We start from the raw sequence: 12,604 nt of genomic DNA, 5'->3' as shown, positions 1-12,604 counted from the left end.
GCTACGGAAACATCAGCAACAAAGAAAAACTTATTGGCAGATGTGGATATTTAAAAAATACCAAATATTGGCCAATATATCGACCTTGGCGATATATCGTACGACTACTACACAACACTCCCAGATAAGTAGGCCTACCAGAAAACTCTAAAGCACAGATTTTTTAGGGGAAATTACGACTTTGGGAATAACAGGCATGTCAGAGCTGGTGCAGTGGGTGATGCACGTGAATGTGACACGTAAGAGACGTCGTGCGTCGGATTCATCCCATTTCTTACACCACCTTCACTCATTACATCTCTTTTTTGACAAAAACGGGCCATTTTTTATTATTGGTAACTGCTGCGCCATAACCCCCCAAGTATTATACTATTTGCAATATAACAGAATAGGGCTTATATTTAAAATATAAACGTTTTTTTTTTTTTTTTTCATGATTTACAAGTATTTTTTGAGAACTCAATTTACCTGCACGGCTTCACCGTGTATTATATCATATTGTATATTACTTGTATGAATAATACAATTTAATACGTTTAGTTAGGCAGAAGGGTGAGAAGTGAGGTGAGATGAGGTGAACAGAGAGAAGGCGAGAGTAATAATCACTCTTTGCCTTCTTCAGTTCCTCTGGGAACTTCTTGAATACAGGAGCAGCCCTCCAAAAAAGCACACATGCAAACTGAACTGCACACAATGGAAAAACCTGACTTTTAACCAACAAATGAACACATCGTAGAAGAACGGCTGTTTTGTAAATGTCATTATTACGCTTTTTTCCAGTGTCCCCTCCCCTTTATTCTCCCTTTGTGAGCGTATGTGTGTGCGAGCGCTCTCGAATGAAGAGCGACTTTAATTGTTTCTTCAGCATAGCCCCGCTGTTTGCACGGGTTATTATCCCCGACTTTGCGGGAGGGGAGGGGGGGGGGGGGGGCTTGCTGTTTGACGGGGAATTAAATGAAGAAAAATAAGGAAAAACACATCTGACTCCAGGATCAAGGGCTCGTCTTTCTCTGGGGTCAGGCGGGCTAGCAGAACTGAGAGTCTTTTACAATGAGGGGCTAATTCTGTCTAAGCCAAAAAGGCTTCTATGCTAGGCTCCAGACTAGCCTCCGGATAAAGCGAGGAAGCTTCACGCCTTAAAATCAATTTATCAAGGCATTACTAACCCAACACAGAGACCTGTGGTTCGCACACATAATCTGTCCGTGACGAAAAAGCAGACTGACAAGCACCGCTTCACTATTGTTAGTCCTGTCTGTATTTTTAAAACTAGTTACTTTAATTGATAAGTGAAGGGCCACAGTAGTCTTTTATCATTCTGCCAAATCCATTACGCCTCTTTATTCATCGACGTAATTGTCTGGAAGATCTGAAACAAGGTACAGCCAGACGTTTTGACATCGCATGACATCTGCAAATTACTCAAAAGTTCCGTTTTGCAGAGTCAAACTCCATGTGTTTGAAAGGGCAAGGCTGCTCAACTCTGTAAGCATATCTTTGTTTTAGCGGTTTTGTTCTTGCTGCTAGAAAACTTTTTTAGGCCTTGTGAAATCGATAGGTTCTGCTCTGGAGAGAGCCACAAGCGTTCAAGAGATTTCTCTGTGCGTGGGCACATGCATGCGTACACACACACACACACACACACACACACACAGGAACATTTCACCTCCAGCTATACCAGTCCTTCACTGGTCTCGGACGGCTCCCCGAGCGCTTTGCCATAGGAGGCCAGATGACCTGGTGAGGGGTCAGAGGGGACTCTAGGGGGCGCAGCAGGGGTCAAACCAGCACCAGTACTCCTCATTAATGACCTCTGCAGCCCTTCAATCACCACCCTCAAAAAGCTCAGACCAGGGCCCGAAGCCTGTCCAGCAGGGAGACAGGCCAATAAATATATGCATCAGCCAGGTGTAGAGAGTGGGCTTAATTGCCCCCTTTCCTTATGTTTAATGTACAGCCCAGTGAGACGGGCAGGGTCGTAGAGCAGACACCCGGAGAGGAGAAAGAGAAGAGAGGAGAGCGTTAATGCATCTTTTAATATTAGGAAAAGCCAATTACCCACTGACAAACACTTCTAACTTTTGACATAGTCAGTAAGATTAACATTTAATGTTTTTGAAAGAAATCTCTTTTGTCCAACCAGGCTGCATTCATTTAATAAAAAAATCTAGGAAAACAGTATTATTCTAAAAACATTTACAATTTAATAACCATTTTCTATTTTATTGTATTATATTTTAAAATAGTTTATTGCTGTGATGGCAACGCTGAATTGTCAGCAGCCATTACTTCAGTCTTCAGTGTCACATGATCCGTCAGAAATCATTCACATATGCTGATTTGTTGCTAAAAAAAACACTTATTATCGATGTTGAAAATGGTTAAATTGTTGGTAATGGTGATATATTTATTTCAGAATTCTTTGATAGAAATAAAAAGTTTAAAAGAATAGCATTTATTTGAAAAATAAATATTTTGTAACATTATAAATGTCTTTACTGTCATATTTAATTAATTGAATGCATCCTTGCAAAGTAAAAGTATTACCGGTAATCTTTACTGATTTTAAACTTTTGAATTTAGTAGGTAGTGTAACTAACGCAGAGTGGGTCATAACGTCCACAGTTTGACAGGCCTAAATTATAAAATGAGCCTTACTGTATGAAACGTCACTCAAATTCCTATTCTAGGTCACCAAACTTAATTTCCTACATGTAAAATAATACTTTCAAGATGTACCGCAACGTGCTTTCTAGACAAAAGTCTCTGACGCTCTCGGCGGACTAAGTGAAAATGGCTGCCATGTTTAATCTACATGGGTACGAGCAGCTTTGAGAGACTCTTTCTCTGCGCGTTGTTCCAGCACGTTTTAATCTGCCCTCTGCAGCAGCCCAATCCGGGTTCCAGAGCGCAGCATCTTAGAACGGCCGAGATCCTCCGGGAAGGCCTGACAGGGGAGCCTTGGCTGGCAGGCTTGGTGGGGAAGGAAGAGGGGGGCGCAGGGAATGCCAACCACACAAACAGAATTAATAACAGCGAGCGTCAGAGCGACGCCTTCTCTTTAGAAGTGAAGCGTGGCATGGAGCGGGTCCGCAGCGAGCTCCGGTTCCGGGCCACTGAGCCCAGGCCTTCTGATAAAGCATGTGGCTAAGCCGGTACAATGGCAGAGCCTACGAATGAGCTCTTACATTAAGACAGATTCTTCCCCACAAAACTAGCAGGCAGGCTGCTGATAAGGAGTTGTCATTGGCAGACACACTGCCCACCAGGGAGAAACCCACATCCAAACCCATCCGCCTTTTCCTCCCATCACAGACCAGACGAATTACGCCACGATCTCCACACCAATAGGTGTCACTGCTTCAAGATACAGCAAGGTATAACTATTGGACTTAAAAAGAATGTTAAAAAGCGGAAGAAAAAAACGTTTTGTCTCTTAATATCATGATACCAGTTGCATCTAGATCCAAAGACAGCCATTAAAAGAGACCTCAGCTGCTGTCAAACTGTGCGCAATTACATTTTTTTTTCAGGTTCTGATGAAATACTTTTAGAGTTGTTTAACTAATTGTTCATGCTGTGAAGTCAATGAAAACAAAAAAAAGCAAGAGCATAAAAATCAATTTTGTGGTTCATCTCCCATTACCTCAAAATCACACCCTCTAACAGTCAACACACACACTCAAAATAAATACTTCATTCTCTATCCTCGCATAAACTGCCTGGAACTGAAACAAACACCTTCTCAATGTCAGAAGATTATTTTAATATTATAAAAACAAAAACAATACAAAATCACTAAAAGAATGCGTAGTTAAACACAGATATAGGAAAATCTTAAACAAAACATGTTTCAGTCACTACAATTGAAAAGTGAATGGACATAATGACTAAAAATAAATGTAATCTACTATTCTCTACGAAACATCATTTGAAAATGTGCACCAGATGCAATATAGTGATTAGGTGCCAAAAAAAAAAAAAACCAAACCAAACAGCTCACAAATCAAAGCCTGAAATGAAAAACACAAATGCGGGATGCATAAGAACGCTGGGGGTTCTCGTTCCCTGATCTCTTCATTTGTGGCTCTGCAGCCCTATGGTAACTCACTTCAACATTTTACAACAGCCCACTGACCAATGAAACTTCCCCACCGTTGCCAAAAGCCTAGGTGACAATAAAAAAAGCCATTTAATGTTAAAACCAGATGGTGCCAAAGAGGAAGGAAAGCAAAGAGATGAGATCTGTACGGTTACACAAACACACACCAAAAAAAGATCAACACAGCACATTACAGCTTTATTGTCTCTTTTCTTATTCTCAAACATGTAACAGTTCTTCCGGAAGATGCCAGTTTCAAATATTACCTCTGAAATCACACAACAGACAACCTTGGCAGTGTTCATTAAAGTCAGAAAAATACGCAACTTCAAATCTTTTATAAGAAAACTACAAAATGACTAGAAATTTTAATTTACATTTTTTTTATTGATTATTTGCTATCCAGTTGTCCCTGCAAAAATCAATGTATGAATATCTCTTCCTTCCCACAGTCCCTCATAGCACATCTGAAAATGTACATTCAAAACAGCGGGTAATACCCAATTCCCAATGAAAACCCTTGCTAAAGGATACATATTCTACAGCAAGATCTGAATGCATTCCTGAAAGACATTTCTTTACATTTCAACCCATCCACACATACCCCTGATGTCAGTGGGCAGAGAGGGGAATAATGCCATTAGATTTCATTCTCAGCCAGCTTCAGACAAGCATTACTCAAACGTTTTCTCCCTTTCTTAGAATAAAAGGTCCAATTTGATTCGACTGACTGTAAACAACAGTGAAAAAATGGAAATAAGTGCCCTCTCTGTCTCCCTTCCTGTCGTGTGCATTCATCCCCCTCTTAATGTCCTGCAAATGAAGGGGATTTATTAATGTGTAATTAAGTAATAATCATCGCTACATAATGCATGAAACACTCAAGGGGACGGTGGAGATATGAAACAGGAATGCCACAGCTGAACACTCAGTGCATAGACACACATTAAAAAGGGATTAATTGAGAGAAATAATATTTTGATAAGCGCAGCTCCCTCTCCCCCTCTGACGAACGCTCGCTGTCTTTTTCCTCTCTAAATAATCTCTCTCTCGCTCTTGCGGGCGCGAGTAACACTGGCAATCACAGTTTCTAATGTAATGTGATGTGATGTTGAGAGAGCACGACTTCTTTACTGGAAAACAATCCCCCGGTCTAACGTGTCTAACAATGGGCAACGGTTTCTTGAGGAACCCCCCTCTCTATGTGCCTGCATATGTTCCCGACAGCCGTAACACCTGCAGATTTGCACATATCAAAGCAGAAATTAATGACAAACAAGCTTAACCTCTGCATGAGCGAGCCAATACACAAGACACCGGGACATAAAAAACATGAATGATTTTGTGCATACCACACTCAGACATATTGTTGGTGCCCTTCTAATCTCAGTGCATAGCAATCAAAGCTAAAGGTGCTGGGCTGAGATAGGGACAGAGCGAGCCTTGGTTACATATTTAATTGGCCTCTGATTGACGTGCATCGCTGAGTCAATACAATCACTGTTTACCCCCCAAACCTCTGTGCTGCAGCAGGCCAATGCATACTTGATAGAAAACTGCAATAGTGTTTGTTGCAATGCAACCAAACATTTGACTTGAAATTGCCTTGGGGAAAAATAAATAAATAAGATAAAAAAAATATCAGTTAATGCCTTTGGGGATGATACATATTTAAATACAATATTTCTCTATCACTGCGCATGTGAAAAATAAAAGCTGGTCAAAATAAAGATTACGTTATTGATTACAGGGTCGAAAAGGCTGCTCTCTCTCCAAAACAACTCAACAACATTGTTTAGGATTGATCTGCACCCAGCAGGCTCTGTCAATGTTAAATATCTATGACAATAACTTATTCTTAACACGTTGTATTTTCACTTTAACAGCCTTGAATATTATCCACTTACGCTCTGCGTAAACTTATGACCATGTTTTTCTCTCTCCTGATGAACCTCTGCAGATTGCGGCCGTTAATTAAAACAAAAAACTGGTTATTATTTGGGGGAGGGGGTACTAATATGGGCCACATGGCCACCCGAAAGCCCATCTGGTTTCTATCGGGGTGAGGGTGCCAAGTGATATCTCGACCGGCAGCACAATATCTGCCACACGTTGCTGATGGACAAGGCAAAATAGCAGCAGGCCTTATTGCTCCTAAATTCACCTGCCTGTGAGTGTTGAGTCTTGTAGGAGGGGCGTGAATAAGATGAGACTGTGTTTGACTGATTCTGCCATGTCAAAGTCACAACCAGGAATAAACTGAGACAATAAACAGCAAAGGAGGAAAAACACCAAGCTGAGATCTATAGAGAATCAGATTCCATTCACAATGCCACTACAGACTGAGAAATTAGTTGCATAGGCTAAACATTTCAAATTTTGTAGGATTTCTACAGAGAGGACGAAAATGGAATATATTGAACTAACTGTCTATTTCATTATCAGTAGTAGTAGTAGTAGTAGTAATAAAAATTATATATTTACATTTAACAAATATTATTTATACATGTATTTAAAAAATAAAAAAGCATTAAATTATAATGCTTATGACTATTAATGATTTATTGTATAATTCTATAATAAATATAATTGAATACACATTCAACCAATTCAAAAACACTACTACTACTAACATTATTAAGCCTAAAACAAACTCGAGCACTATTTCTACAGCACCTTTCCTGAGGTACTTGTACTACCCACCACAAGACCTGCTGGCACCTGGCATCAAAATGTTAAAGTTTCATTTTTCTATGTGGAAGAAAAGCATACTTAAAGTCTATAAACATAATGTCACTATTAAAAGCAAAAACATTAAATCAGTGACTTTCACAATCCCCGCCAGTTTTACTCATGAAATCTCATTGGCCATGTGAGTCGTTCCCTCTCGTAAAACGCTTACCTTTAACGGAGCGCGGTTTGGCCTGCTTGCGTCTAGACATCTCCGTGTTACGAGCAATATTTTACTTTCTTTAACTGATGTCTTGTCCCCTCCGAGAAATATTGACAGGTCACGCGCGGATACTTGGGAGATTTCTTCACTTTGCCTGTTGCAATGCGGCAACTTCAGTCTCGCTAGTCCAGAAGCGTTCAGGAAGAGAGAGTACGGCAAAGGAAATGGATATTCCAATGATTAAACTTCTCCAACCTGTAGATTTAACGAATAACTTGCGGCTTTTCCCGTGCTCGAGAAGCGAACGCTCTTTTGTTCCTCCGTAACGGCAGACGCTGACGGTGGAGCGGGCACGCGCGCTCAGAGTTTCAAGAAGCGGAGCGTGCCCAAATTACACCTGATCAGAAGCGAGAGGTGCCAATACTTGCCGATAATATGGTAAACCCACTTCGAGGATGTTTCGGAATTGATTCGCAATGTTTTTCCTCCTTTTAGCAGTTGTCGCAACTGTCTCTTTTCGTTGTGATCCCGCCGAACCGCCCTCCTTCGCTGTTATTTTTCCGAAGGTGCCACTCTCAATGGCATTTTACGCAGCATTTTTACCTGAGGGGATTTTTCTTCTTTTTGTTTATCGTCCTAAAAACCGTAAATATTTCTAGTCGCTAGCCTCTCTCTCCCTTTTTCTTTGTCCTGACTCTGGTCTTCCCTCCGCCTCCCGATCCGACTGCTGGCGGGGCTGCAGCGCAGACACACATAATAAAGCCAGGCTTGGCTGGAAATGTAGCCGTGTCCCAGCAGGAGGATGTGAGAGTAGGGTCCCGGCGGGGGAGCGCTCTGATCCCGCAGGGAGCTCCGCACAGCCTGGGTTGAGCAGACAGAGAGAGCCAACAGCACCAAACCATGGTCAGCCATGGAAACTACAGCTTAACTTGGAGCACGGATCGGGGCCAAAACACGGAGCTTCGAGGAAACTCTGCAGCGTGCAAGAAAAAAGACGGACTGGATTCGCTTTTTGCGCTCCTTGTACTCGTGCCATCGTCTCGGGTTCACTCCAGCGTTTAACTGTCGATTGGATACGATGACATTTTGACTATTTGTGGGGCTTGTTTTGAACATTTAACATTCCTACGTCGTCTTTGAGAACGTTTATCTGCGTTTAAAATGATAAGATTTAGGTTTTAAAGAGATAGTTCGGCTCAACCAAAATGAAAACAGTGTAATCATTTACTCACCCTCACGTTGTTCATCCAAACCCGTTTGACTTTCTTTCTTCAGTGGAACACAAAAGGAGATGTTAGGCTGTATGTTAAGGTCTGACAGAATCAGTCGCCATTCACTTCCAGTGCACCTTTTTTTTCCCATACAATGAAAGTGAATGGTGACTGAAGAAATAAAGTCATACAGGTTTGAATCAACAAGAAGGTGAGTAAATATGATGACAGATTTGTAATTGTTAGTGTTAACCTTTGAAGCATTTAATATTTTTGAAAAGATCTGCATATGACAATAATGTTTAGTATTATCAGATGTGCTGTATTTTTCTAATTGTTATAATGACTTATATTTTTCTTATTGTTATAATGGGTTTTGTTTAATTCACTTTAACCCCTTCTTGGCAGGATTGGGTGTTTTCAACAGTATTTTCAGTCCCCATAGCGTTTGTCTGGCCGTCTGCGTGTGCAGAAATAGGATAATTTGTGCAAAAATCAACCAAAGAAATGGCCAAAATCACACGCGGTGTGCCGGAGCTGCTCGGCCGTTGTCATGGATAACATGTTGGGCACCCTGTCTCGGTCAGCGGGATGTCCTGCAGATTGAGCCGGGCACCCCGCGGAGCCACGGAGCGGCCTTTAAAATTGACCCCCCGCGGAGGACCGGGGCCCCTCTTGTCTCGTCTGAGCGCACGCCTGGAGACCGCTTTTAAATGTGCTTCTGGTGTCCCAGAGAGAGAGGCCGCTGACACGAAGGGGCGAAAGCTCACCGCAGTGGTCCCTTTTTCTCTGATAAATTCAAAGGAGGAAAATAGCCCACATTACAAGCTCCTTAAGGGTCAAGGACAGCTGAGACATGAATGGTTTGAAAGAGTGGCATTGTGAAATCACACAGCACACGATTACACCCTCTGTCATCTTTTTACGGATTTGCATTTTTCTTGTGCCACAATGAACAGTTCAGAATAAGACTTACAAGACATGTGGATGAAATTAATTAAGACGCTGGAGAAAAAGAGGTGTGAACGGCAAATGCGGTGGTCCTGTTTGGAATAGACATCGTTGCTATTTTAGGATGATTTTAATGAGTGGCAAATAATTTTTTTGAGCTTGGATGATTGCATGCATTTTGAAAAACACTGAACGTTTAGAGGAGGAACAAAATCTCACATTGGATATTACAAGGACGGAGGCTTTTGCAACACTTCATTTCACCGCTAACTGAATTCAAACGGTCTCGGTATTGGCTAGTGTTTTCCTTCACGCAGCAGGGATGGTGGTAGATTGATGCCCTTACATTATTCATGTGACGATTATTCAAAATTTAGCAATAACTCAACGGCGTTTTGTCCTTTCTCTCATCCGTCTCCTCTCTCACCGTACCTAGGTATGCAGCTATTCTTATGCGACTATCATCCATTGGACAGTGCGGCCTCAGAAAGCACCCTTAAACACTCCCCCATTGTACTGTCACAAGCCTGGAGAGTTCATGTTATATTTATGTTGCCTACAGCGTATTCTCTCTGTTCTGTTCTGTTCAGCTGAACTCACGCCAACTCCTCCAGGTCCCCCCTCCACAGACAATGTTACATCTCATTGGCTTTGCCCTAGATAGGCTATTTTTGTATGAAATAATTAGACATAACTGATTTAAATACTGCAAAGCCAACACTCTTTTGTCTCGTTAACAAAGTACAGGAGAGGCACACGCTTGCGGTGTCATTTATGTCAATCCGTACGAGGAGGCTAAAATACAAACGCGTTCAAAGCTAATGGATCTGAAGCGGGGCCAAAAAAACAACAAAGTACCATTTTATTAGCTTTCCTTCGATTCGGGTTTTACTTTCGGGACCATGCTACGGTGACCTGACCTGATAGAATCTATTATGGAAGCAAAAAATGCACTGCCAGAAGCTTTTAATTGTCTCAACGTGTACATCAGCAAAATATAGGATTGCTAAAATATGCCACCATACAGCACTAATTGTCCATATAAGGACAGCGCGGCGCTTAAAACAGCACGTTTTGTTTGTTACAGTGACCCCGGACCCAGACAGCCATGCTGATGCCGAGTGCACACGGGCACACGAGGGAGAGGTGCAGAGCAGGAACGCAGATTGGGGCTGACCGCTCGGCTGCACTTTAATGTACCCTCTACTTCATCAGTCCTGATTAGCCACCATAAAAATCCAGATTGAACATTACATTTTTACTGCTGATTGTCTTCCAAACACTCTCAGGTGTTGGCATGTTAAATGCCAGGGTGTGCATCTGTCCTCGCATCCCATTAGCTTGCTGCAGTGAGACGTCTGACTTGAAAAAGGGGACCCTCTTCAGAAACGAAAGCAATGCAGAACAAATTTCAGGCTTTTAGGCTTACCGCGTCTTGTGCCAAAACCTCAATAATAAGCCCCCCTCCAGCCCCCGTTTCCCTGGCTCTTGCCCCAGACTTACACAAAGAAACACCAGCTTTATGGACTTAGGGCATTAAAGCATAAAAAACAGCGGACGGAGAACAGGTTCGGAACACATGGCGTCAAACGCGGGGACCCGATCTCGTCAGCTCGCACGGGCTATATATACCGTTAAACGCTTCAATTTTTAGGTGCGCGGGCCGTGTTTTCAAAAGGGCACATGAAAGGGCTTAGCGAGAGAGAGAGACAGGCAACGGCGGCGAGGAGGCCCAAGCAAAAACGCTTTTCTGATGAGCTGCAACAATGCACTCACTCCCACGACATCAGCTCTCTGTTGGGAGTCTCCTCCTAATTTCCTCCATCCATAATAAAAAGAGCTACATTAAACAGTGCCATTAGTGCCAGCAATTTGTTTTATTCTCCACAGAAAGAGAAATGTTATCTGTGGCGGACAAACTTAACCCAATTAAAGCTCATTGTGTATGGGGGCCTTGCTGGGTCTTCAGCTGATGCCTAGGAACGAGGGCAGAGGCAGCCAACATTGGGGAGGGAGAGGGGGGGGGGAGAACGATTGGAACACGTCTGGAGAATTAGGGAAAGTAGGAGAGAGACAAATGTGCTTTCAGGAAAAAAGACGGGAAGAGAAATTGTGTTTTTGTGCATGTTCCCCCCACATCAAATCCCTCCCAAGATGGTTTGATAGAGGAATATTGCACAAAATGTACACTCAAAACGAAGATGCACGGATACTCCGGCGCTCAAATAAATAGCTGAAGGATTCATGTGAATGTAAAACATTTGCAATAGAATAACAAGGGCAGGAAGTGCATACAAAGCCACACGTTCTGAGACACTCGTTCATACCTTCACATTTCTGCTGTTAATTGTTGTGATAACACCTCTCGATTACAGGGGTTTAATTATCAACATGTTTGGCTGTTAGACCAAGTACCTGGCACAGATCCTGGTGAAGGGCTCAAGGTTTCTAATGAAGATCTCACTCACAGCAGCATACAGGAGCTCAGTGTGGTGCTGTCCTAACAAAGAAGCACATTGCGTTTAGAGACGACCTGGGTGTCTGTGAATTCTAACACAATAATGCCAAGAATATTCATAGTGATACATTTTGATTGATATCCAGTTGTGCGGGAATGGCAAGTGTGTGTCTCTATGGGGGGAAAAAAAGTGATTCTGTGTGATTGCGGAATTACAGTAACTGAATCGCATGTCGTGAGACACAAATGAGGCATGTCTGCACTTCCGTTATAGGGCGAAAGCTGGTTTCAGTCCGTTTGACTGGTAATCCTTTCGTCTCCTATTGCATTTATCAGCTTTAGTGGAGCTGTTTTTTGCTCGCTTACCCAAAAAAGGCCCAATCAACACCTCCCAGCTGGTGAAATGAAGCAGAACCGGGCCTCCATTACTTTGAGACGTGATGGATACTTCACAGCTGCGGTTGAGTGTCTGTGATCAGAGAGTGGAGAGACAAACAGCTGTAAAACATGCCCTACTAAAGACATACACACATTTGATGACAGTGTGTGCCATTAGGATATACATGCAGTGTATATACATACATATGAATGTGCAGATTCCTACTCAACTACTTTCATTCTCACGCAGGGCCTAATATGCTATATGAAATCTTAGCATGTATTTGAAGGAAAATTCTGAGAGGAAAGATCCATCCATTTATTGTTTGAGTTGCTCTGAAAAAAGACAATAAAACGCAACTAAAATAATTATTTTGACATAATTCTCATTTGAGTGGCATTTACCATTATGTCTTTGAAATATCTAGTCTTATTTGTATATTTGGTTTGTAATTTAAAGTTTAACTTTGTCCTCAAATACAAACATTACGTCGTCTGAATGCAATAATGTCTCGCCCAATTTTAAAGGATGTGCACAAACTGACTCAAATGTAGATTCTTATTATTATGAAATTGCACTAGGAACAAGTAGCTATACTCAGCAAGCCTTC

The 12,604-nt window shown here is 42.1% G+C and overlaps 1 protein-coding gene across 2 annotated transcripts in view; it reads right to left on the bottom strand.

Annotated features, from left to right (window-relative positions):
• The window catches only part of znf423 (zinc finger protein 423), a 152,307-nt gene extending 141,177 nt beyond the window's left edge, over positions 1–11,130 (bottom strand). For both annotated transcript variants that reach the window (XM_079621085.1, XM_079621086.1), the window contains exon 1: positions 7,005–11,130. In XM_079621085.1, the coding sequence (XP_079477211.1) occupies positions 7,005–7,044 (40 nt within the window). In that variant the 5' untranslated portion in view covers positions 7,045–11,130. The remainder of the gene's footprint in view (positions 1–7,004) is intronic.
• Between the last annotated feature and the right edge of the window lie 1,474 nt (positions 11,131–12,604).

The sequence above is a fragment of the Phoxinus phoxinus genome (assembly GCF_949152265.1).
Source record: "Phoxinus phoxinus genome assembly, chromosome: 8".
Taxonomy (NCBI): Eukaryota; Metazoa; Chordata; class Actinopteri; order Cypriniformes; family Leuciscidae; genus Phoxinus; species Phoxinus phoxinus.
Note: the sequence above shows the minus strand (reverse complement) of the source record. Positions and strands in the feature narration are given on the sequence as shown.